Source organism: Orycteropus afer, unplaced genomic scaffold (assembly GCF_000298275.1).
Source record: "Orycteropus afer afer isolate SDZICR_OR568_19922 unplaced genomic scaffold, OryAfe1.0 scaffold00004, whole genome shotgun sequence".
Classification (NCBI taxonomy): Eukaryota; Metazoa; Chordata; class Mammalia; order Tubulidentata; family Orycteropodidae; genus Orycteropus; species Orycteropus afer.
Window position 1 is genome coordinate 54,069 of NW_006921591.1, and position 22,237 is coordinate 76,305.

Here is a 22,237-nt window from a genome sequence, read left to right on the forward strand (position 1 = left end):
TATAAAGAAATGATATGGGGCAGTTTTACTCTGTCCTTTTAGGTTTCTATGAGTTGGACTTAAAAAAAAAAGAACAAGTTGATTCTGACAATTTTGACAACGATAGAGTATTTGAACATCTTTACTCCATCATTTTTACTGACATCACTTGTATTTGCAAGGAAGACTGGGCAATCTACTCCCATAGAGATTCTTCCTTGGAAACCAAAGGAGGGGTTGCTATGAGTCACTTGTATTACATTTTGAATAGGAGACAGGAGTTGGTGGATAGGAGTTGCTTCCCTCTTTTGTTCAGGGGGACAACTCTCAGTCACATTCTACATAGCTCCCCAGAAGGTCTCAGATGGATTGAGTCCCAGTTGCTTATGTGATGGCCAGTTGATAACACACACTTGTGTTGGCTTTCCCTCCTAAACTATCCAACTTTTCTGTGTCCCCCACTCTCATTCTTTGGAATTACTTTCCAAAATAAAACCCTTGTCTCAGGCTTTGCTTACAGAGGAAAGCCCAAGCTAAGGGGGAAAAAAAGTAACTCCACACTTGACATTTCCATTTTTCACCACTTGCTTAGCTTTTTATCCAGCACATCTGACTTTCTCCCTATCACTACACTGCTAAATCTAATAGACACTCTTCAATCCTTATTTTTCATATCCTCTTCTAAGCAGTGAAAATTTATTAAGCACTTTATTCAAATATTTTTCATTGCACCTTTTTTTCAGGTTTTTTTCTACCTCACTGGCCTCTGTCTTCTTTGTGGGCATTCCCCCTCTATTCTCCATTTCTGAAACCACTCTACTCCCAGTGTTGTTGTTCCTTCTGGCTCTGGCTTAGCTTTCTTTCTTTCATTCTTACTTTTATGCTTCAAGGCAGTCTCATTTGTAATCAAAGATCTACCTCCTAAGCCTCAAGTCCTGGGTATGTGACTGCCTGGTAGACATCTAGGCTGTCTCACAGACAATTAAAACTTAACATGTTGTCTAATATGGAAGACTTCATCTAAGTATTTATTCAACATCATGTTCATTCTCATTATCTCTGTTTCATTTTCACTGTCTTTTACCCTTTTGCTCTCTCCCATGACCCCTCCCCCCCAATTGTCTTCTATTTGTTCCTCCAGACCACTGTCCATCCTTCTTTACCACTATCTGGTATATGAACTACACAACAAATTTCTTTGCCCTCAGGCTTCCAATGGAGTTAGCTATTGAATGGTGCAGGCAGGAAATGTGAGAAGGAGAGGAAAATGTTTATCTCCCAACTCCCTCACTGCGGATTCATGGCAGGCTGGCTCCAACTTAAGGTATTAGCTGTTGTCATCTGGTCTTCTTCACAAAGCCCTCTCTGTCTTCAAGTTTTGTCCTGAAATGGTAACAGTTTCATCCATAATCAAAGATTACCTCCTGAGCCTCAAGTCCTGGGTATGTGGCTGCCTGGTAGGCATATCTACTAGGCTGTCTCACAGGCAGTTATACTTCCCATATCTTTTATTGATTTTCCTCAAAATTTCTCAATCTGAGTATGTCCTCTTATTTTCTGAATGTGTCACTTATTTTCTAGCTGTACCAAACTTTGCTGTTTCTCTCTAATCCTGATTCCTCTAGTTGGTATGCCCTATCTAGCCCTGAAGTCTTAAAAAAATTTTTTTTGATTAATAAAGTGGGGGTGGAGTACACTGAATTATTTGGTATGGCTTTTTTAGCCATGGTCTTTGTAACTCATACCAGATTACTGGCTGGGACCATGCAAATAAGGTGTGTAGAACTCTGATGTTGGGATTGGTTAGTTTTGTCAGTCTGCCAGGCTTAATATGGACTGCTAGCTAGAAGGCTGGATGCTCAAACCTGCCAGCCACTTCTCAGAAGGAAGACTGGACAATCTGCTTCTCTAGAGATACTGCCTTAGAATCCCAAAGAGGGGTTGCTATGAGTTGGAATCAACTTGACGACAGTGAATTAGTTAAAGGCAGGAAGGAGATCTCACTGCCATCAAGAGAGAAGAGCTGGTGGTGAGGTAGAGTGTGTCCTTGGACCCAAGGTCCCTGCACGGTCCTCCTTGATAGAGACACCTGGCAGAGAGAGACACCCTGGCAGAGAGAGATACCTGGCAGAGAGAGACCATCACAGTGGAACAAAGAGGCATGAGAGAGAGAGAGAGCAGTGGGCTTCTCTGGCCCACAGAGCAAGAAAGTGGAGTGCCCTTGGGCAGGAGGCTTGCTGATGGAGTGGGGTGCACTTAGGTGTACCTATTGGTAGAGCTAAAAGAGCTTTTGCCAAGCAAGGCAGAGGCCAGGCTGAGAGGCCAAGGGCCAGAGGGGCATGCCTGAGGGTATAGCAGAGGGGAGATTGTTCTGATCAAAGAATTGTATCCTGAGTGTGTTCCTGAACCTGAATTGTTGCCTGTTACTTCCTTAATAAACCCCATAATCATGAGTATTGTCTGTGAGTTCTGTGTGGCCATTGCAATGAGTTATTGAACCCAGCGGAGAAGTAGAGAGTGCCATGGGAGGGATGGTTGGTGTCAGAGTTAGTAAAAAGGTTGGAGGGTGTCAGTATGTCTGGCCCCTTAGGAACAAGCCTTGGGCTGTTCATGGTGCTCTCTTCCTTTTGTGAAGTTAGAAGAGGTAAGAATATGCCACAGTTTTTGCAGGGGGATAACTTTATTTTGACAGAATTTCAAACTTACAGGAAGGTTGCAAGAAAATTCAAGGAACTGCCATTTAAACTTTACCCAGGTTCACCAACTGTTTACATTTTGCCTTTTTGCTTTATCGTTTTCTCTGTATAGATATTTGAAGGAAAGAGTTTTGGTGGCACAACGATTAAGCACTTGGCTGCTAACCAAAAGGTTGGCAATTGAGACCCACTCGGTGGCTCTGTGGGAGAAAAATCTAGTGATCTGCTCCTGTAAAGATTATAGCCTAGAAAATCCTAGGGCGCAGTTCTCTGTCATATAGGGCTATTATGAGTAGAAATCTACTCAACAGCACCTAACAACAACAATAGATATTTATGTATTATACATATTTTTCTTAACTAGATGTAAATTGGAGATTCATGGCCTCCTACTCCTAAGTAAATCAGTGTTTGTGTCCTAAGAGAAAAGGGGCATTCTCTTCTATAACCACAATACAGTTCTCAAATAAGGAAATTTAACACTGATAAAATACTATTGTATTACCCACTGTCCATATTCAAATTTTGTCAATTGTCCCCAAAATATGAATTATATTTTCTAGTCCAGGATCTAATTGGTGATTACCCATTAAATTTAGATGTCATGTCTCTGTTGTTATGTGCTGTCGAGTCAGATCCGACTCATAGCGACCCCTCCTTGGGTTTCCAAGGCAGTATCACTACAGAAGTAGATTGCCCAACTTTCCTTCCAAGGAGTGGCTGGTGGGTTTGAATTGTCAGCCTTCTGGTTAGCAGTCAAATGCCTCAGGCACTATGCCACCAGAGCTCCTGTCATGTCTCTGAAGTTTTCCGTAGTTTGAAACAATTCTTCTTTGGGGTTGGGTGGAGAATTTATTCTTGACCTAGGTATTTTTGAGATCCAGACCAATTATTTTGTAGAATGTCTGACAATAGGGGTTTGGTTAATGTTTCTTCATGATAAGATACAAATTATACATTTTGGGTAGGAATACTACGGAAGTGATACTGTGTCTTTTTTCAGTGCATCATTGCAGGGGCACATGGTATCATTTTGTCCTAGTATTGAGATTAACTTTCATCATTTAGTTATTGGTGCCCGCCAGATAGTACTGTAAATATTACTATAAAGTTACTATTTTTTTCCTTTATACTCAATAAGTAATTTGTTGGAAGTATTTTGTTATCTAGTAGACATCTTACTCCTTATCAAAATGTCACCTGCTGGTTTTGTCACCCAGTGATAATTTTCTAACTCCATCATTCTTTCTATATTCGTTAATTATAAGAAAGAGCTTTACCCTTTATACACACACACACACACACACATTTATTTATATAAAAATAAATGTACAAAATCAGGGTTTGAACTACCGACATTCTTATTAGCAGTCAAATGCTTTAGGCACTATGCCACCAGAGCTCCCAATTTTTATATAATTATCTATAATATAAGAAACTCTGGTTGCACAGTAGTTAAAGCATTAGGTCGCTAACCAAAAGGCCAGTGGTTCAAACCCACTAACTGCTCTGTGGGAGAAAGATATGGTAGTCTACTTCTGTAAAGATATATGGCCTTGGAAACCCTATAGGATTGCTTCAGTTGGAATTGACTCAATGCCAACAGTTTTGGATGGATATATATATATATAGAGAGAGAGAGAGAGAGTTGATTCTGACTCATAGTGACCCCCATTGGGTTTCTGAGGTGGTAAATATTTATGGAAGCAGATTGCCCCATCTTCCTTCTGTGGAGTGACTGGTAGGTTTGAACCACCAACCTTCTGGTTAGCAGCCTAATGTCTTAGGCATTGTGCCACCAGAATTTATATATATATATATATTTGGCTGCTAATCAGAAGGTCAGTGGTTCAAATCCACAAGCTGCTCTGCAGGACAAAGATGAGGCAATCTACTTCTGTAAAGATTTATAGCCTTGGAAACCCAATGGGGTACACTATTGGCTGTAATCAACTTGATGGCAGTGGGTTTGGGTTTGGGGTTTTATACTATATATATTCATTCATTCATTCATGTCATTTCAAACTTGTGGACTTTATTCTTTGAGTTGTACTCCATTACTATCATTGTTTATTTTGATGGTCAGATTTTCTGAAATTTGATCAATGTGGACCCCTTCAAAGTTAGCCCCTGTGTCCTTAGGCTATTTCTGCACTATTTCTTGAGTATTTCCTTACTCTCAGGTACAGTAGTTGTTCCTGTTCATTTTGTACTTTCCTTTTCTCCAAGTAGCTGAGTTTCCTTATAGTGGAGAATGGTATCTAGAAGCCAAGATCTGGGCACTAGGTTGATAATTGCTACAGATGCAGAATTACTTCTAGGCCCTCACAGCAGATCAAGCTATGAAATAGAGAAATACATATATTAATTATATCTATATTTCTCTATCTAGCTACATTGAGAACCATGTCTTTGTATTCGTATGTACAGTTCCTATAAAAAATCTACAGGGTACATTCTAGTTTTCTTCCCACTTTTCATATTTGTGAATACCTTCTCTGACAGTGAGACATTTGGCATTTTACTCAGTTTATTTACTAGTTTTCTCAAGCCTAGACTGCACAGAAAGTATCTGTTGATTTGCTAACTCATATCACTACAGAATTTTTTTTTTTTTTTTTTAGGTAATATTTACATAGGAGTCTTGGTGGTGCAAGAGGTTTGTGATTAGCTGCTAACCTAAAGGTTGTCAGGTTGAACCCTCTCAGCCGCTCCACAGAAGAAAGGCCTAGTACATTGCTTCCATAAAAATTACAGCCAAGAAAACCCAAAGGACCAGTTATACTCTGTAACACATAGGGTTGTCCTGAGTCAGGAGCTAATTTGAAGGCAGCTTATAACAACAATATTTACATAGAGTAAAATGCAAAATTCTTACGTGTTCCGTTTGATGAGTTTTGACAAATGCATATACACCTATCAAATTGAATCACCCCAGAAAGTTCCCTTATGCTCCTTTTCAGTCATGGTTCCCTCAGCACCTTTGACCAAATGTAATAACTCTTATTTTTTCATCATAGACTAGTTTTGTTTGTTCTAGAACATATGAAAGGGATCATATAGCACATATTCTTTGTTGTCCAGCTTCTTTCATTAAGCCTTCTATAAGAGTTTTCTATGTTGTGTGTACCAGTAATTTATTATTTTTTATTGCTGAGTAATATGCCATTATGTCAAATATAAGACAATTTATCTATTCTTCTGCAGATGGACATTTAAAGTTGTTTCCAGTTCTTGACTATTTTGAATAAAGCTGCTAGAACTTTCTCGAACAAGTTTTCTTTATTGACATATATTTTCATTTCTCTTAGGCAAATGCCTAGTGTAAATTTGTTGGGTCAAAAATAGAATGTGTATAGATTATTGAATGAAAAACCAATTTGCTCTGTAAATTTTCACCCAAATCATAAAAAAAGGTTTTAAAAATTGTTGGGTCATGGAATGTCACTATATTCACAAGGTCTGTATATAGCAGAGTACAGATAGGACACTATTCTAATGTTGAGGTCAACATGTATTTATTATTAACAGGACAGGGCTGAGTAGAACAGCATATGTCATTGTCAGTCTTTGGTGCCTGAAATTAGGATCCTGTCCACAAGGTAATGGTAGATCTCATCCCAGCACATCCCAGTTTGTAGCTTATTGGACAGCCATGTCTATGTGCCAGATAGCATGTGCACAGAACAGTATGGGGAGGGGTAATAAAAGAGGACAATAAAGTGTAAAAAAGGGTAATAAAAATGGAAGGCACCCTGTAGGCAGTGGTCATCATATATTGCCCTTATTCAGACTAGATTTATTGATGCCAGAGAACAACCCTTCTTCCTTTATTCCACTAAGTTAGCTTAACAGAGATCTTGGATATTTCAGAGGGCAATGATTTCCTTCTAAGGTATGTACTAAGGTAACACAAAGGCAGAACTTTGTGGTCTGATGTGACTTGCTGCTCCTTCTGGGGAATAATTAGAAGCTGTTGTTGTCTATTAGCAGCTTGGGAGACAGTGAGAGAAAGGTAGCATACCTGTGTACCCAGCAAGTCATAGGGTAGAAATATATTCTACCTGTAATATATGAAAGTTTTAGTTGTTACATATGCTTGCCAGCAGTTGGAGTTGTCAGTGTTTTTGCCCTTAGCCTACTAATAGATGTTTAGTGGTTTCTCATTGTGGGTTGATTTGAATTTCCCTGGTGAACTAATGATGTTGAGCACCTTTGCTTATGCTTATTGGCTAGTTACAGATATTGTTTTAGAAAGTGGCTATTCAAGCCTTTTGTCCATTTTGAAATTGGATTGTTTGTCTTTTTATTATTGAGTTTTAGTAATTCTTTATATATTTTGGATGTAAGCCCTCCATCAAATACATATATATGTCTTGTGACTTTTTTCCTACCATTCTGTGTCTTGCCTATTCATTTTATTAATGTTGTCTTATGATGAGGTATTTCATTTGATGAAATCTAATTTGTCAAAGTATTTTTATGGTTATTGCTTTCTGTGTCCTGTCTAAGAAATTTTTGCCAACTTCCAGGTTGAAAGATATTCTCCTGTATCTCTGTCTTGAAGTTTATAGTTTTAGTGTTTCTGTTTAGGTGTGTGATCCATCTCAAATTAAATTTTGCATATTTTATGAAATAGGATCAAGGTTCACTATTTTTTTTTGCTATATGGATATCTACTTGTTGAATTAAACTGGGTATGTAATAAGGTAACACAAAGACAGAACTTTGTGGTCTGATGTGACTTATAGTTTTCTACCTGATATCCTTGATTCCAGTCTCATCTATTTCAGTCAATACAAAATTAAAAAATACAAATCTGATCATGGGACAATGCTGCTTAAAATCTTTAATAATTCCCCATTGCTCGAAAGGTAAACCCTAGATTCCTTAGCATGGTATATGTGGCCTCCAACAAATGTAAGAAAGTTGTCTCAAACCTGAGCTGAAGCAGAACTTTGTGGTCTGATGTGACTTGCTGCTCTTTCTGAGGGATAATTAGAATACTTTTTTCTTTTTCTTTTTAGAATCCTTGATAAAACACTTGAGCAATTTTCTGATAGGCTTTAATGAACTTAAAAACTCCTTCTGGGAAAGCCACTCAACTAGCCTTGGACTAGTCTAAGATCTTTAACCACTCTTGCAAAGACACTAATCATTTTAAACTAGATTTTCTTTTTCTTCTCTTAAATCCAGTCTAACAATAATTACCTAACCACTTTTTCCCCTATACAGTATTTCTGCCAAGATTTAGTCTTTGAATTGTACTTTTCATAAAGCCTCTTCTCAAATAAACCTCTGACACATGCTTATAATCAATTTGAGAGCTGTTATTTCTAGTGTTGCTGAAGTAATGAATGTTTGAATGTATGAAAGAGGTTAGTCTGATTTTAACTAGGCATGAAATATTAAATGTGTTCTAAATACTCTAAATTTAAGCTGTTGTAAGGATAAATGGTACTTTAATTTTCACCAAAGAAAATATTTTCTTAGGTTTTATGAATGCATTTACATGAAATGATAAGGAAGCATGTATAATAAAATTTAGAGGAAGTCCATGATAGATAGACTAACAAGTCTGTTTCCAGATTTCTGTATTCCTTACTGTATGAAACCAAGCAAACACACTAGCTAATAGAAGCCCTAAAGACCTAAGGTTATATCTACTCACATCTGTGCCAACAGCTGATCTCCTTTTGAACTGCCTGTTTGAGATTCACTGGAGGTCAATTTATCCTTGTTTCTAATTTCTTCTTGCTAAAGCTGTTTACAATTCCAAAACACAACACGATTTTTAAAAGTCCCATGCTTATATTACGTTTGTCAACTACTTTAACATGAAAATGAGATCTTGAAATTAATTTTGCTTTCTAGTCAAGAATTCTTCCATTCCCAATGTTACAACCTCTACTGGTATAAATAAATAATTTTTAAAGAGAATGTCTGTTCTGTTTTAATGAGGAGAAAGCATATGATTTAAAAGCAGAAATGAAGACCATTCCTCTGCAATTCATGCTTCCTGCTTTCCTTCCTAATCTGATCTTTGATACTGTCATGCTTTTGATGCTTATCACAGAATACTGAACAAACACATGATTTGGCAAGTTTTAATTATTATTTAGTAGTATTGTTCACAACTCTTCTCTACAGGAGATTAACTATCCATTTGTGTTTATCTGGTTTGTGAATTTTTCCTAACTGTTTTATATCTGCATACCTTTTATTGATACCTTCTGGTTAACTTTTGACCATTTCTAGTTTCTAAGTAATTTCCTAAGGGAGAAAGAAGTAGGCATAAAAGAACAGGAAGTGGAGTTTTCATTAATTGAGTTTCTTGTTCAGAGGGAAAGGAGAAAGTAGCAGAGAAAAAGGTTGGGATAAGAGTTCTAAGACCCTATAGGATGAAGACCACACACTCTGTTACTTAATTCCAATCTTCTACCTGGTAGATGCTTAAAAATACTTCTTGAGTTGAAAATATTTTTCTATTACTATTTCTAGCACCTATTGTAACTGTAAATTGATTATGCTTTAAATGAATTACATATGGAATCTTGGGTTACAGCATATATTAGGACCTTAGTTGACTGTTGCCTCATTTCCCACTAATGCAACCTTGCTGGGGTAACTAAGGCTGTTGTGACATCTGAGATTCCCAAGTGATATACCTGATCCTGGCCTTCTTAAAGCTGGAACTTCTCCTTCTTGTCTGGAATCCAGAATTCTATCCCCTTGGAGTCTACCATGATCATGAAGCAGTTTTTAAGGATATCTATGCTAATGTGATAATAGAACATTTGATAATATCTACATCTTATAAGATCTTCCTAAAGACTATTAAACCCAGAGGACTAATTATAGTGCTAAGCATTTCAGGTACCATGGCTGCCTCTTGTATGATCCTGAAATTATACCTTTTAACCAGATACCGGCTTTCCTTTTTAGGCAGTAATGTAAATCAATTTGTTATCGATTTCTCAGTACCAACACTTTGCTCCAACATATATTCCTCTCCTCAAAGCCAGCAGCACACATCTCCCTGTTAAGTCAAAGACTTACTGAGATGATAATAATAGTGATTAATATTCCTGTCAGAGAAAAGTTATAAACTTCTCACCTGCTGGGGAAGACTCACTTTTTTGCATTTTCAGGGAATGCTGCAAACATTGAAAGATGAGGCTTTACTAAATAAATCCTAATGGTGGAAAAGGAATAATTAACTCTTCTCATTAGCATGTCTCATTAGTAGTATTTTCAGTAAATGAGACATAACCCTGTTGTAGTATAGTTTAGTACAAAAATTTTAGTATACTAGGGATTCTGTTAGTTTTCTGAGACATAACTTCCTGGAGAAAGAAAAATAATCAAACTCATTGCTGTTGAGTTGGATCTGACTCACAGAGATCCCTCCTTGGGTTTCCAAGGAGGTATCTCTATGGAAGTAGATTGCCCATTCTTCCTTCCGAGGAGCGGCTGGTGGGTTTGAACTGCCAGCCTTCTGGTTCACAGTCAAATGCCTAATTCCATCAATGCAAAGTAAGATGAGTCTTATGTTATCAACATTATTATACAACTCATCTAAGCAACCATTAACTTAGCATCTACTATTTGTACAGCACTGGAATAGTTGATATAAATCCCTGACATTTGTTTAGTTCTTTGGTATATTATTGTATTAAATCCTCACACCAAACTCTGGTTATCATCTCCATTTTACAGTTGAGTAAGCAGACTGAGAAGTGGTTAATTGACTTGATATTAAAGGTCATCCAGCCAACAAGTGGTACAGCTAGAACTTGAACTCTCTCACCACAACTTTTTTAGAAGATGAATAAAGTTATACACTTATTCTCAGGAAATCTGTGTTGTTGTTATGTGCCGTGGAGTCAGACCTGACTCATAGCAACCGCTTCTTGGGTTTCCAAGGTGGTATCACTATGGAAGTAGATTGCCCAACCTTCCTTCCAAGGAGTGGCTGGTGGGTTTGAACCTCCAGCCTTCTGGTTAGCAGTCAAGTGCATTAGGCACTATGCTACCAGAGACATCATAAAAGGCTTTCACTCTATTGAGGATTACATGCACAGGAAAACATCATTTAACCAGAATATATAGACTAAAGTATTAAAATTAAATTTCAGGTTAGATGGAAATCAGGCAGAAAACCTATTTTCTTTGAACTCTTGTTGGAAATCTTTCTAATGTGTATAGTGTGTGTACTCTACTACCTGGAATAGCCCTAAACCAAACCAAACCACTGCTGTGGAGTCAGATCTGACTCATAGCAACCCCTCCTTGGGTTTCCGAGGCAGTATCACTACAGAAGTAGATTGCCCAACCTTCCTTCTGAGGAGTGGCTGGTGGATTTGAACCACCAGCCTTCTGGTTAGCAGTCAAATGCGTTAGGCACTACACCATAGTAAAATCTTTCTTTGATGGTAAAGAAACTTTTAATGCTTCCAGAGCCTTCTAGTAATTTGAATTAGAGCAGTCGTAAATGTTAAGGAGCTAGAAGGCACAGAAAAGTGATGATATTAGTGTAGCCACCTTAGCTCTCTTTCTGTTACTGTTTCCATGCACCATTTTCTCCATCCTTTCACTTTTAACGTATTTGTGTCTTTGAACCTAAAGTGAGTCTCTCGTAGATAGCATGTAGTTAGATCATATTGTTTATCCATTATGCTAATCTGTGCCTTTTGATTGGAGTGTTTAATATATTTACACTTAATCATTGCCATTTTCTATCTTTTATTATTCCTCATCTTCTCCATTACTGCCTACTTTTGTGTTTGATTCTTTTTTTGTAGTGTTCTGTTTTAATTCTCTTCTTTTTTCTTTTTCTGTATTATTTTTAAGTTGTTTTCTGAGTGGTTACCCTGGAGATTACAATTAACATCATACACTGATAACAATCTAGCTTTAATTAATATCAACTTAGCTTCAATAATATACTCTAAGAACTTTGTTCCTATGCAGCTCCATCTACCACTTTGGGTTGTATTCTTACAAATTACAAATTATTCACTATGTGCCCATTAACTTATGTTTATAATTATTATTTTATGTATTTATTTTTTAAATCATACAGAAAAGTTAGGAATTATAAACAAACAATATAATAATAGTGGCTTTTATATTGTCTATGTAGTTACCTTTACTATCATTCTTAATTCTTCAAATGCTTCAAGTTACTGTTTAGTGTCCTTTTATTTCAGTTTGAAGGACTCCTTTAGCATATCTCATAGGGCTAGTCAGCTGCTGACAAACTCACAGCTAATGTTTATCTGTGAGTCTTAATTTCTTCTTAATTTTTGAGGGTTAGTTTTGCCAGATACAGAATTCTTGACTTTTAAAAATTTTTTTCAGCACTTTAAATATTACAATCCCACTGCCTTCTGGCTTCTACACTTTCTGATGAGAAATCATGTGTTAATTTAATTGAGCATCCTTTGTACATGAAGGTTTGCTTCTCTCTTGCTACTTTTAAGATTCTTTCTTTGCTTTACCTTTCAACATTTTGATATTGTTTGGTGTTTATTGAGCTTCATGTGTAGATTAATGTCTATTTATTAGATTTGGGGAGTTTTCAGCCATTATTCTGAAAACCATTTTTTTCTGCCCCCATTTCTCTCTCCTCTCACTCTGGGATTCCCATTATCTGTATGTTAATACCTTTGATGGTATCCCTCATGTCTGTGGCTCTTTGTTTTTCTTCATTCTTTTTTGTTTCTATTCAATTAATTTATTTTCAGGTTCACTGATTATTTTTTCTGCCTGCTCAGATCTACTTTTGGAATGTTCTAAAGAAATTTGCATTATAGTTGTTACTATACTTTCTAGCTCCAGAATTTCTATCTGGTTTCACTTTATAATTTCTCTTTATTGAAACTCTATTTGTTGAGACATTGTTCTCCTAGTTTCTTTTAGTTCTTTGTCCATGGTTTTCTTTTGCTCTTTGAGCTTATTTATGTCTTTTAAATTTTTTGTTTAGTAAGTCCAGTGTCTTTGCTTTCCAGGGACAGTTTCTGTCAATTTCAGTTTTTCCTGTTAATGGGCCATTCTTTTTTTTCTCTCTGTTTTTCAGCATGCCTCTTAGTTTCATGATGAAAATTGGACGTACTGTATATTATAATGTGGTAATTTTTAGAAATCAGATTCTTCACTTTTCTCAATGTTTTGTTGTTGCTTGCTGTGGTTTGTGGTTGTTTATTTCTTCAGTGATTTTTCTAAACTATTTTTTAAAGAATTATTCTTTGTCATGTGTGATCTCTAAAGTCTCTGTTCCTTCAGATGTGGTCAGCTAGTATTTTGACAAAGATTTCCTTAAACACCTTGGACAAAAGAGAAAAGGAAGAAAAAAAGGAAGGAAAAAACCCTCTCCAGGTCTTTGTAGATTGGCTTTGTATTGGGGTATTTTCAATGCTTATCTGGGCTGTTTACAACCCTGCCTTAATTTTCAGTTCCTGGCTGCACTGAGCTTTAAGATTAGCTGAACTTAAAGTATACGGTCTTTTTAGGTCTTTTCTCAGCATGTATCTTACCCTGGGTAATGCATTGCTTTCTCAATTCCCCAATATATGCAGGAGCTTTTTAAAGCCTTATTCCTCAAAACAACTCTCTGAAGTTTTCCTTCTAAGGTTTTTAATACTAATTGTTTGCCCCAAGTATAATTTTTTTGCCCCAGGTGGCAGTTGCTTGTCTCTTTGTCTTTCAGTGTTTTTGAGGAATGTTCTCTCAGAGAATGCTGAGTTAGGTGAAGAAGGCACACCTGGTGTCAGTCATTTAAGGAACCCTCAGAAAGGTCAAAACAGATGTGTTCCCAAACACAGTTCTTTGGGGACAAGGTTGCTCTACTATTTTAAGAACCAGATACTTAGACTAGAATATGTGCTGCTGTCTTCAAGACTGTGTACCGAAGCTGGAGGGGGACAAGACTAAGCTAAAATATCACAAAACTCTCTTAAAATGTTTAAATCACCTTTTCTTAATTCAGCATTCACTTGATTGCTATAAACCTTTGACTATTTCAGAGTCTTTACAAAGTTGATTCTGACAAATTTACTCATTATTTTCTTTCTTTTTTTGAGGGACAGGTGATTGGAGTCCCCTACTCTACCATTTTTGCTGATGTCTGTCAGCACTTCACTTTTGATTACATCTTGATAGAAGACTGAAGTCTTCCAGAGAAGCATATTTTGTTTACTGTACATAACAACAACAATGTTCAATTTAGGTAGAGGGTTATTTCCTTTAATTCAGTTCTTTAATGATTTTGTAACAGAGTTTGTGATAGTTGGAGCTGTGTGTCAACTTGGTTGGACCACAATTCTGTGTGGTTTAAGCAGTTGTGATGTGGTTATTCCTATGATGGGATCAGATGAATATGTTTTGAGCAGCCAATCCGTTGAAAAGGAGTTTCCCTAGGGCTGTGGCCTGCTTCCAGTATATTTATGGACATTCTGGGAAAAGAGACACTCTTCTGTGGATCAGGATTCTGTTGTGCTGCCTACAGCTGTCCGAGAGTGAACAATCCACCATTTGGCCTGGTGATCTTGGATTCATCATTTGTTGGAGTCAACAGCCAGTACACTACCTGCCAACCTTGAGCTCCTCAGCCCCTGCAGCTGCAAGAGTCGGGAAAAGCCTCCAGCTTGATGTTTGATCCAAGAACTTTGGACTTACCAGCTTCTATAAGTGTGTGAGCCATTTTCCTAAGATAAATTTCTCTCTCTCTCTCTCTCTCTAAGGTTTACTGGTTTTGTTTCTCTAGAGAACCCAGTCTAACACAGGGTCGCTAATGTTTCAAGATGTTTGAAAAATCTTGCAGATTAATTGGTACTATCATAATTTTTCTCACTGTAGTTTTGTTCTTTAAATGTCTGTCAGCACCTTTATCAAATGCTTTTATTGAGCACTTGCTACGAACCTGGTGTCATATGATATACTTTTTGTGGTTATCTTATTTAAAATACTTAATAATCCCAGGAATTAGGTACTATTGTGATTCCAATTTTACTGATTAAAAAGAACAATACTGAAGCCTAGAGAAATAAAGTAATTTACTCATGATCACGCCTCTGATAAGGTAGTGATGCTCTGAATTCTTAAGCACTATTCACTATTTGTGTTGGAGAAATGGAATTTCCAGGACCTTTTATTTTTGCACTCCATTTTCTTTCCCATTTTTATTTCTTTTCTTAACTTAATTTTATTATCATTTGGAACCACAATTATCAGGAATGCAGAAGGAAACCAAGAGACTAACAGAAACCACTGAAAAGAATAAACTACAAGCCAAAGATAAGCAGCAGTAGTGAATCAATTTGGAAGAGAATGCTATGTGTGCTCGGATATGAACGAGTCCTATATGCAGCAATGCAACCCAACCAATGCAACTCAGTGCACTGCCATCCAGTCGGATCTGACTCATAGCGACCCCTCCTTGGATTTCCGAGGGGGAATCACTATGGAAGTAGATCGCCCAATCTTCCTTCTGAGGAGTGGCTGGTAGGTTTGAACAGCTGGCCTTCTGGTTGGTAGTCACATGCATTAGGCACTATGCCACCAGAGCTCCCTAATGAATGAGTCCTATAGTCCCCTCCAATTCCAGAACAAAATTCTAATGATAGTAGGTTGAAGATTAATCTCAATATTTAGAAACGTGGCAAACACTCTCATTAAGAGTCTATTTATGGCAATTTCTCTCTCTATATATATATTAAAACTATTTTGAAGCCTCAGATAGTGCTTCTAAGTGACAAGGCACTATGTTAAAGATGCATGTTTGAATAAAATTATTTAATGCAATGTAAATGTGGAAAAGTAATATTTATAAATTAGCAAGCTATGTTACTTTAAATATTCTGGTTAAATTGATAAATTGTTAGAAATAGAAAAAATCTTAAGAATATAAATGCACGTATTATTCTATTCCTCCCACTATCAACCAAGCCAGAAAGAGTATTAGAAAATTTTTTAGTTTCTAGAAATTCAACCTGACTGTTTCCATTGTCATAATTTCTGCTGACCTATAATTGCCAAAACCATGAAAATGATTTCAGGGAACTGCAAACTGGCCATAGGGGGATGCAATCCAGGTAAGATAATTTTTTTTTTTCATAGAAAGAGAGGAACAGTGTTAGTAACAATACCCAATCTGAACCTTTACAGGTCTCTGATGCAATAAGGAGCTTGCCCCAGAGTGTAAATCTGCTTTTTTCACCATTATACCATATCTATAAATATTGTTTACTGCTGATTGAAATGGCATATAATGTTTACCTGCCCTCATGTAGATTTTTATTTTCTTGGAGTTCTTTCATTTGCTTAATTTTTTATGTGTTTATTCCTAACACCTCCCCAGATCTGTCAAATGCCTGGCAAGAATAGTTTTAAGCTCTCAAGAACACCAAATAACCTATAAGTTCCAATTTTTTCTTTCCTAGACCTCTCTCCTCAGCATTCTCTTCTCTGGCTGTAATCTGGATAGGTTGCTCTTTAGCCCAATTGCCACGATAGGACTTTCTTTGGCCATTTTGGTTTTGGGATTGTTTTTAAAAGAGAAATTGCTAATGTGAATATAACTACAATGAGGAAGCATTAATATTTTGAATATAATCCTGAATGATTAATATATACTGCTTATATGTCCTGGATTTGCCAAGCTGTGAGGTCATATAAAATGACACATTTGCTTTAATGCCCAAATTATAATAGCTCAAATCTTCACAGTTTGGATGCAAGATCTCAGTACTATTAGCTTTGCAAAGTACTCTCTGAGTTTTTCTGGGGGTCCACAGAATGGGTACACTCATATCTATCTGCTGGTTATCATTAGGCATTTGCCATATTCTTCGTTTTCTGCTCTGGTCACCTGGTCAGTGTATATTGTCTTGGATGCTGTTTGGAGATCACTGCTGATGCTATCCCTCATGAGACAGATGTTATATTTGCCAAGGCTGTTTTCTTTTGATGTTGCAACTTCCAAGAATACTAGGCTTGATAAGGCATAGGGGAGTAATGAGAATGACCTGTTTCCGAAATCCGTGTCAATTTTTCCACATTCCTTTAAGTGTAGAGTCTCACAAAGACTCTCAGCAAGAGATAATTTTTCAGTTTCTCTCTTTTGTAATTTTCTACTTACATCTCCCCATCACCCTACCTTCAAACCAATAACAATCACAAGTCACAACCAACTTCTCCAACCAAGCATCCATCTCCCTAGGGATTGTCGTAGGAATGTCACAGGAAAGGTAAGCTAGAAGGCTTACTGAAGCTCAACTAGAAGGCTCAAGCTAGAAGGCTCAAACACATGACTCAACCACATAATTTATGACCAAATCAGAATGTTTAACGTTTATCTTCTAGTGATTGTCTCAGATCAGAGAAACAACCTAAAATGAGCTAATGTCTATATTCTGGAGATAGAAAACTACTTACAACTTTTAAATAAAAGATCTTTTTTTTGGCCAAAGAAGATTTCAAAAACCTTCTAATCTAATCTCAATCCAAGTACCTTGTTGTGAACCTTTAAATATGCTCATATTCTTTAAGAAAAATTGTCCTTAGGACAAATTGGAAACTTTTAGAGATATTGAAAAGTAATAAAATGGAATAGAAATATTAATTATTTCAGACTTTTCACTAATTCAACAGGCCTTTTGTCTAAAATTTGTCTAAATAACTGAGGTCGGATTTTCAAAGACTACCTAAAAACAGACATACCATCAACTAGGAGATTTGTTAGCTGACCACAATAGAAGAAAGACTTTTTCTTATGGAATTTAAAGTACCACCATGCTAACCTTCTGATCAAATGAGGCCATATTTATTGCAGGAAGAAATTTCAGGGTATGGTACTCAAAACCCTTCATCATCTTCCCCTGCCTACCTGTCCAGTGCCATTTTCAGGCACTGGATTTTTCTTCTTCATTAATGTTCCAGTTGTCTCCATTTAGTGGATAAGAATGATTAGATTCACAATTTGCCTGACTAGTAAGAGGTGGATTCAGAGTTTTAACCCAGATTAATTTGATTTTAAAACTGGTGGCTCTTTTCTTCTTACCACATTCCAAGTGAAAAATAAACCCATTGCTGTCGAGTTGATTCCAACTCAGAGTGACCCTACAAAGTTTCCAAGGCTATGAATCTTTATGGAAACAGACTGCCACATCTTTCTTCCATGGAGCAGCTAGGGGGCTCAAACCACCAACCTTTTAGATAGCAGCTGACCCCTTTAACCACTGTGCCATTAGGGTTCCTTTGCTTACTACATTACCACCTGTCATCTTAGATGGATACACAAATGCCTGAGGATACTTCCTTTGCAAAGAAGAGGGTCTGATCTTGGAAATACCCAGCCATTATCTAGGGTTTCTCTGTCATGGATAATAGTTCCCTGGTGATAAATACTCTAAATTGAAGGAGGTCCAGGAAACAATCATGCAAACTTAATTCCAAATTTCACTGTTTCTCTCCTTTCTTCTAGTCCCTTTCTTCCATCCTTGTTTTGGAAAGAGGCAAAGTAATTGGTTGCTGATCCAACACTCTGCTTCTCATAAGCTATCTGAATGATAATCCCAGTTTACCTTTCCTATGACGTCTGTTAACAGTTTGAGGGCCAGAGGATCATGAACCAAGGAATCTGTGTAAAAGGAACCAAGATATTTCTTTGGGTTGGTTGAGTTATCTTGGGCACACAAATCTGGACGCATGCTGAATCCATGGGAGATTCTTCCCAATGTGAAGGGGAAGGCACCACCTGCAAGGAAAATCCATTACTGAGGGCTGGTATTGATTGGAAAGGATTCCTTTCAGTTCTGATGTTGGTGCAAGAAGTTATTGTAGTCCAGTCTATATTAACAATATTTAAAAGGACCTAGTGTGAGGGGAAGGAAGGTTGGGCAATCCTACTTCCGTAGTGATTCTGCCTCGGAAACCCAAGGAGGGGTCACTATGAGTCGGGGCCGACTCGACGGCACATAACAACAACAACAACAACAGTGTGTTCCAGGGAGCTCTGGTGGCATAGTGCCTAAGGCATTTGACTGCTAACCAGAACGCTGACAATTCAAACCCTAGGAACGAAGATTGGGTAATCTACTTCCATAGAGATACTGCCTCGGAAACCCCAGGAGGGGTTACTAGGAGTCAGATTGACTCCATAGCAGTGAGTTCTTCTTCTTTTTTTTTAAAGTGCATTCCAAATGGTGGGAGAAGAGCCAAGAAATGACATTAACTTGTCTAGGAATTCAGTTGTGAGGAATTTATGCTAAAGAGAGAAGTATGTAAAGATATGTGGTCAGTATTTTCAAGTGTAATATGGTTATAACAGCAAAATAAAGACATCCTATTACTGGGAAATATCTAAATAATGATGAAACATCCATAAAATGTAATGTCATGCATGAAGCCATAAAAAATAATGCTGTTAATATGTTTATTGACATAGAAAGGTGTCTTTTATATGCTGTTTAGAGAAAAACACCATGCATTGCCCTCAAATCAGATCCGACTCATAGCGACCCCTCCTTGGTTTTCCCAGGCAGTATCACTACAGAAGTAGATTGCCCAACCTTCCTTCCGAGGAGTGACTTATGTGTTTGAACCACCAGGCTTCTGCTTAGCAGTTCAATGCCTTAGGCACTATACCACCAGAGCTCCTGGTTAGAGAAAAGCATGTACTATTTGATTGTGTGTGTGTTCAAGAATCAGAAATTTACCTTACCTCTAGAGACCACCACACATCTGTCAGTTTGTCATACTGTGGTGGCTTGTGTGCTGCTGTGAGGTTGAAGGCTATGCCACTGGTATTTCAAATATCAGCAAGGTTACCCATGGTGGACAGGTTTTCAGCAGAGCTACCAGACTAAGACAGACTTAGAAGAAGGAAGGAGCCATACACTTCTCAAAGAGAATTGACTAGTGTAAACCTTATAAGTAGTGATGAAACACTTCCTTATGTATTACTGGAAAATTTTATGAATAGCCCTGAAACACTGCTTGAAACACTTGCTGAAAGATGGGCACCTCAGCTTGGAAGGCACTCAAAATACAACTGGGGAAGAGCTGTGTGGTAGTTAAGGTTGTTGTCAACTTGGCTGGGGTTGGTTGAGTGGCTGGGCAGCTGGATGTAGTTATTCCCCATGGTGAGATTAGTAATCAGTTCCATGGTGGAATCTACTGGAGCAGCTGACTAGCTGCTTTAGGGATGTAGTCTGCTTCCTGTATATAAGAAGCAGCTTTGAGGAAGGTCTCCAGCTCTTTGGCATGCTTGAACCCTGCATGTAGCTAAGTCATTGTTCAACAGCCTGCCATGCCCTGCTGATCTTGGGCCTATTGGACTTGAATTAGTGGCCTGCCGTATTTGGTAACATTGGGACTATGCCATTTTACTTGTCAACCTTGGATTTGTCAGCCTTGCAGCCAGCAGCTGCCTGGGTGAAGAAAAGCTTCCAGTTTCAGTGGGCTGGGAGCAGGAGGCAGAGCTGAAGCCAAGGCTGAAGGGATTTCACCCAGCCCCTAGAGCCTGGCACTTTGAATTTGGACTTAAAGCCTCCAAACTGTAAGAGAATACACTCCTGTTTGTTAAAGCCATCCACAAGCTGCCTCCTCAAAGTAGAGCCAACCTGAGTGATATGGTTGGAATAAAGCTTTTAGGACTCTATTTGCTGATGTGGCACAACTCAAAATAAGAAGAAACAGCTGCAAATACCCATTAATAATTGGAGCATGGAATGAATGAATGAAGTATGAATCTAAGAAAATTGGAGGTTGTCAAAAATGAAATGGAATGCATAATGATCAACATCCTAGGCATTAGTGAGCTGAAATGGACTGGCGTTGGCCATTTTGACAGACAACCATATGCTCTACTATGCTGGGAATGACAAATTGAAGAGGAATGATGTGGCATGCATTGTCACAAAGAATGTTTCAAGATCTATCCTGAAGTATGAGGAAATTGAAGATTTTTACCAACTTCTGCAGCCTGAAATTGACTGAACATGCAATCAAGATGTGTTCATTATTACTGGTGATTGGAATGCAAAAGTTGGAAACAAAGAAGAATCACTGGTAGTTGGAAAATGTGGCCTTGGTGATAGAAATAATGCTGGAGATTGTATGATAGAATTTTGCAAGACTAACAACTTATTCATTGCAAATACCTTTTTACAACAACACAAATGGTGGCTATACATGTGAGCTTTACCAGATGGAGTACACAGGAATCAGATAGATTATATCTGTGGAAAGAAGTGATGGAGAAGCTTAATATGTTCAGGCAAAACAAGGACATGAGCTGACTGTGGAACAGACCATCAACTGCTCATATGCAAATTCAAGTTGAAGTTGAAGACAATTAAAATAAGTCCACGAGAGACAAAATATCACCTTGAATATATCCCTCCTGAATTTAGAGACCATCTAAAGAATAGATTTGATGCATTGAACGCCAATGACTGAAAACCAGAGGAATTGTGGGATGACATCAAGAACATCATCCATGAAGAAAGCAAAAGGTCATTAAAATGACAGCAAAGGAAGAAAAAACAAAATGGATGTCAGAAGAGACTCTGAAACTTGCCCTTGAACGGAGAGTAGCTAATGCAAATGGAAGATAGCAAGATGAAAGGTCTGAACAGAAGATCTCAAAGAGAAGCTCGGGAAGACAAAGTCAATTATCATAACAAAATGTGCAAAGACCTGGAGTTAGAAAACCAAAAAGAAGAACACGATTAGCCTTTCTCAAACTGAAAGAACTGAAGAAAAAAATTCAAGTCTTGAGTTGCAATATTGAAAGATTCTATGGGCAAGATATTGAATGATGCAGGGAATATCAAAAGAAGATGGAAGGGGGATTTGGCAAGATGGCAGACTAGGCAGAAAGACTGCATAGACCCTCTTCAACAAAGGAAAGGGAAACCAATTAACACAGACACAGAAGGTAATCCTGGATCCCTGAGCCTTGAAGGGGTAGGATATAGAGGTGGACTAAACCCCAACTAGCAGAAGAATTTGCGTGAAAATACCAAAAAAGGAGACATATAGAGCTGCGGTCTGGCAGTGATCCTGAATGATCCTGATGGCACAGACAGCTTGGAGATTCCCGAGTGGTGGTAGGACTTAAGAATTAATCTAAAATTCACCCTGCTAGTCAGGGACTGCATGGAGGACTGTGCACGGTGGCTGGGGAACAAACAAAGAAGGTGAAGAGAAAGGTGGGCTGAGCTGTGGACTTTTGCTGGTCTGGAAGGCGCCGCCATTTTGAAGGTTTAAAAAGTAGCTTGACTATTTTGGATATTTAAAGAGACAGTGCTCTCGCAGATTCCTGGGGCTTACGAACACGTTCTGCTTTCCAGCAACCCGAAGGACACTCAGGACCTGCAAGACTGAAAAGGTACGACATTCCTCTTGTTACTCTTATACCCCATACCCACTTGGTGAATGGACGTGTGGCCATCCCCCACTCCTACCTACCTTCTGGGCCCACAGGAACTCCATCACAGTCTGTGTGCTCAGATGGAGCCTGGGTGCCCTGCCCTGTCTGCCACCAATTTTTTTTT

At 37.9% G+C, this 22,237-nt stretch overlaps 1 protein-coding gene across 1 annotated transcript in view; it reads right to left on the reverse strand.

Moving 5' to 3' along the window:
• ACMSD (aminocarboxymuconate semialdehyde decarboxylase) overlaps window positions 1–22,237 on the reverse strand; it is a 141,507-nt gene that overhangs the window by 45,754 nt on the left and 73,516 nt on the right. The window contains exon 8 of the mRNA XM_007937567.2: window positions 18,260–18,432. Coding sequence (XP_007935758.1) covers window positions 18,260–18,432 — 173 coding nt within the window. The remainder of the gene's footprint in view (window positions 1–18,259; window positions 18,433–22,237) is intronic.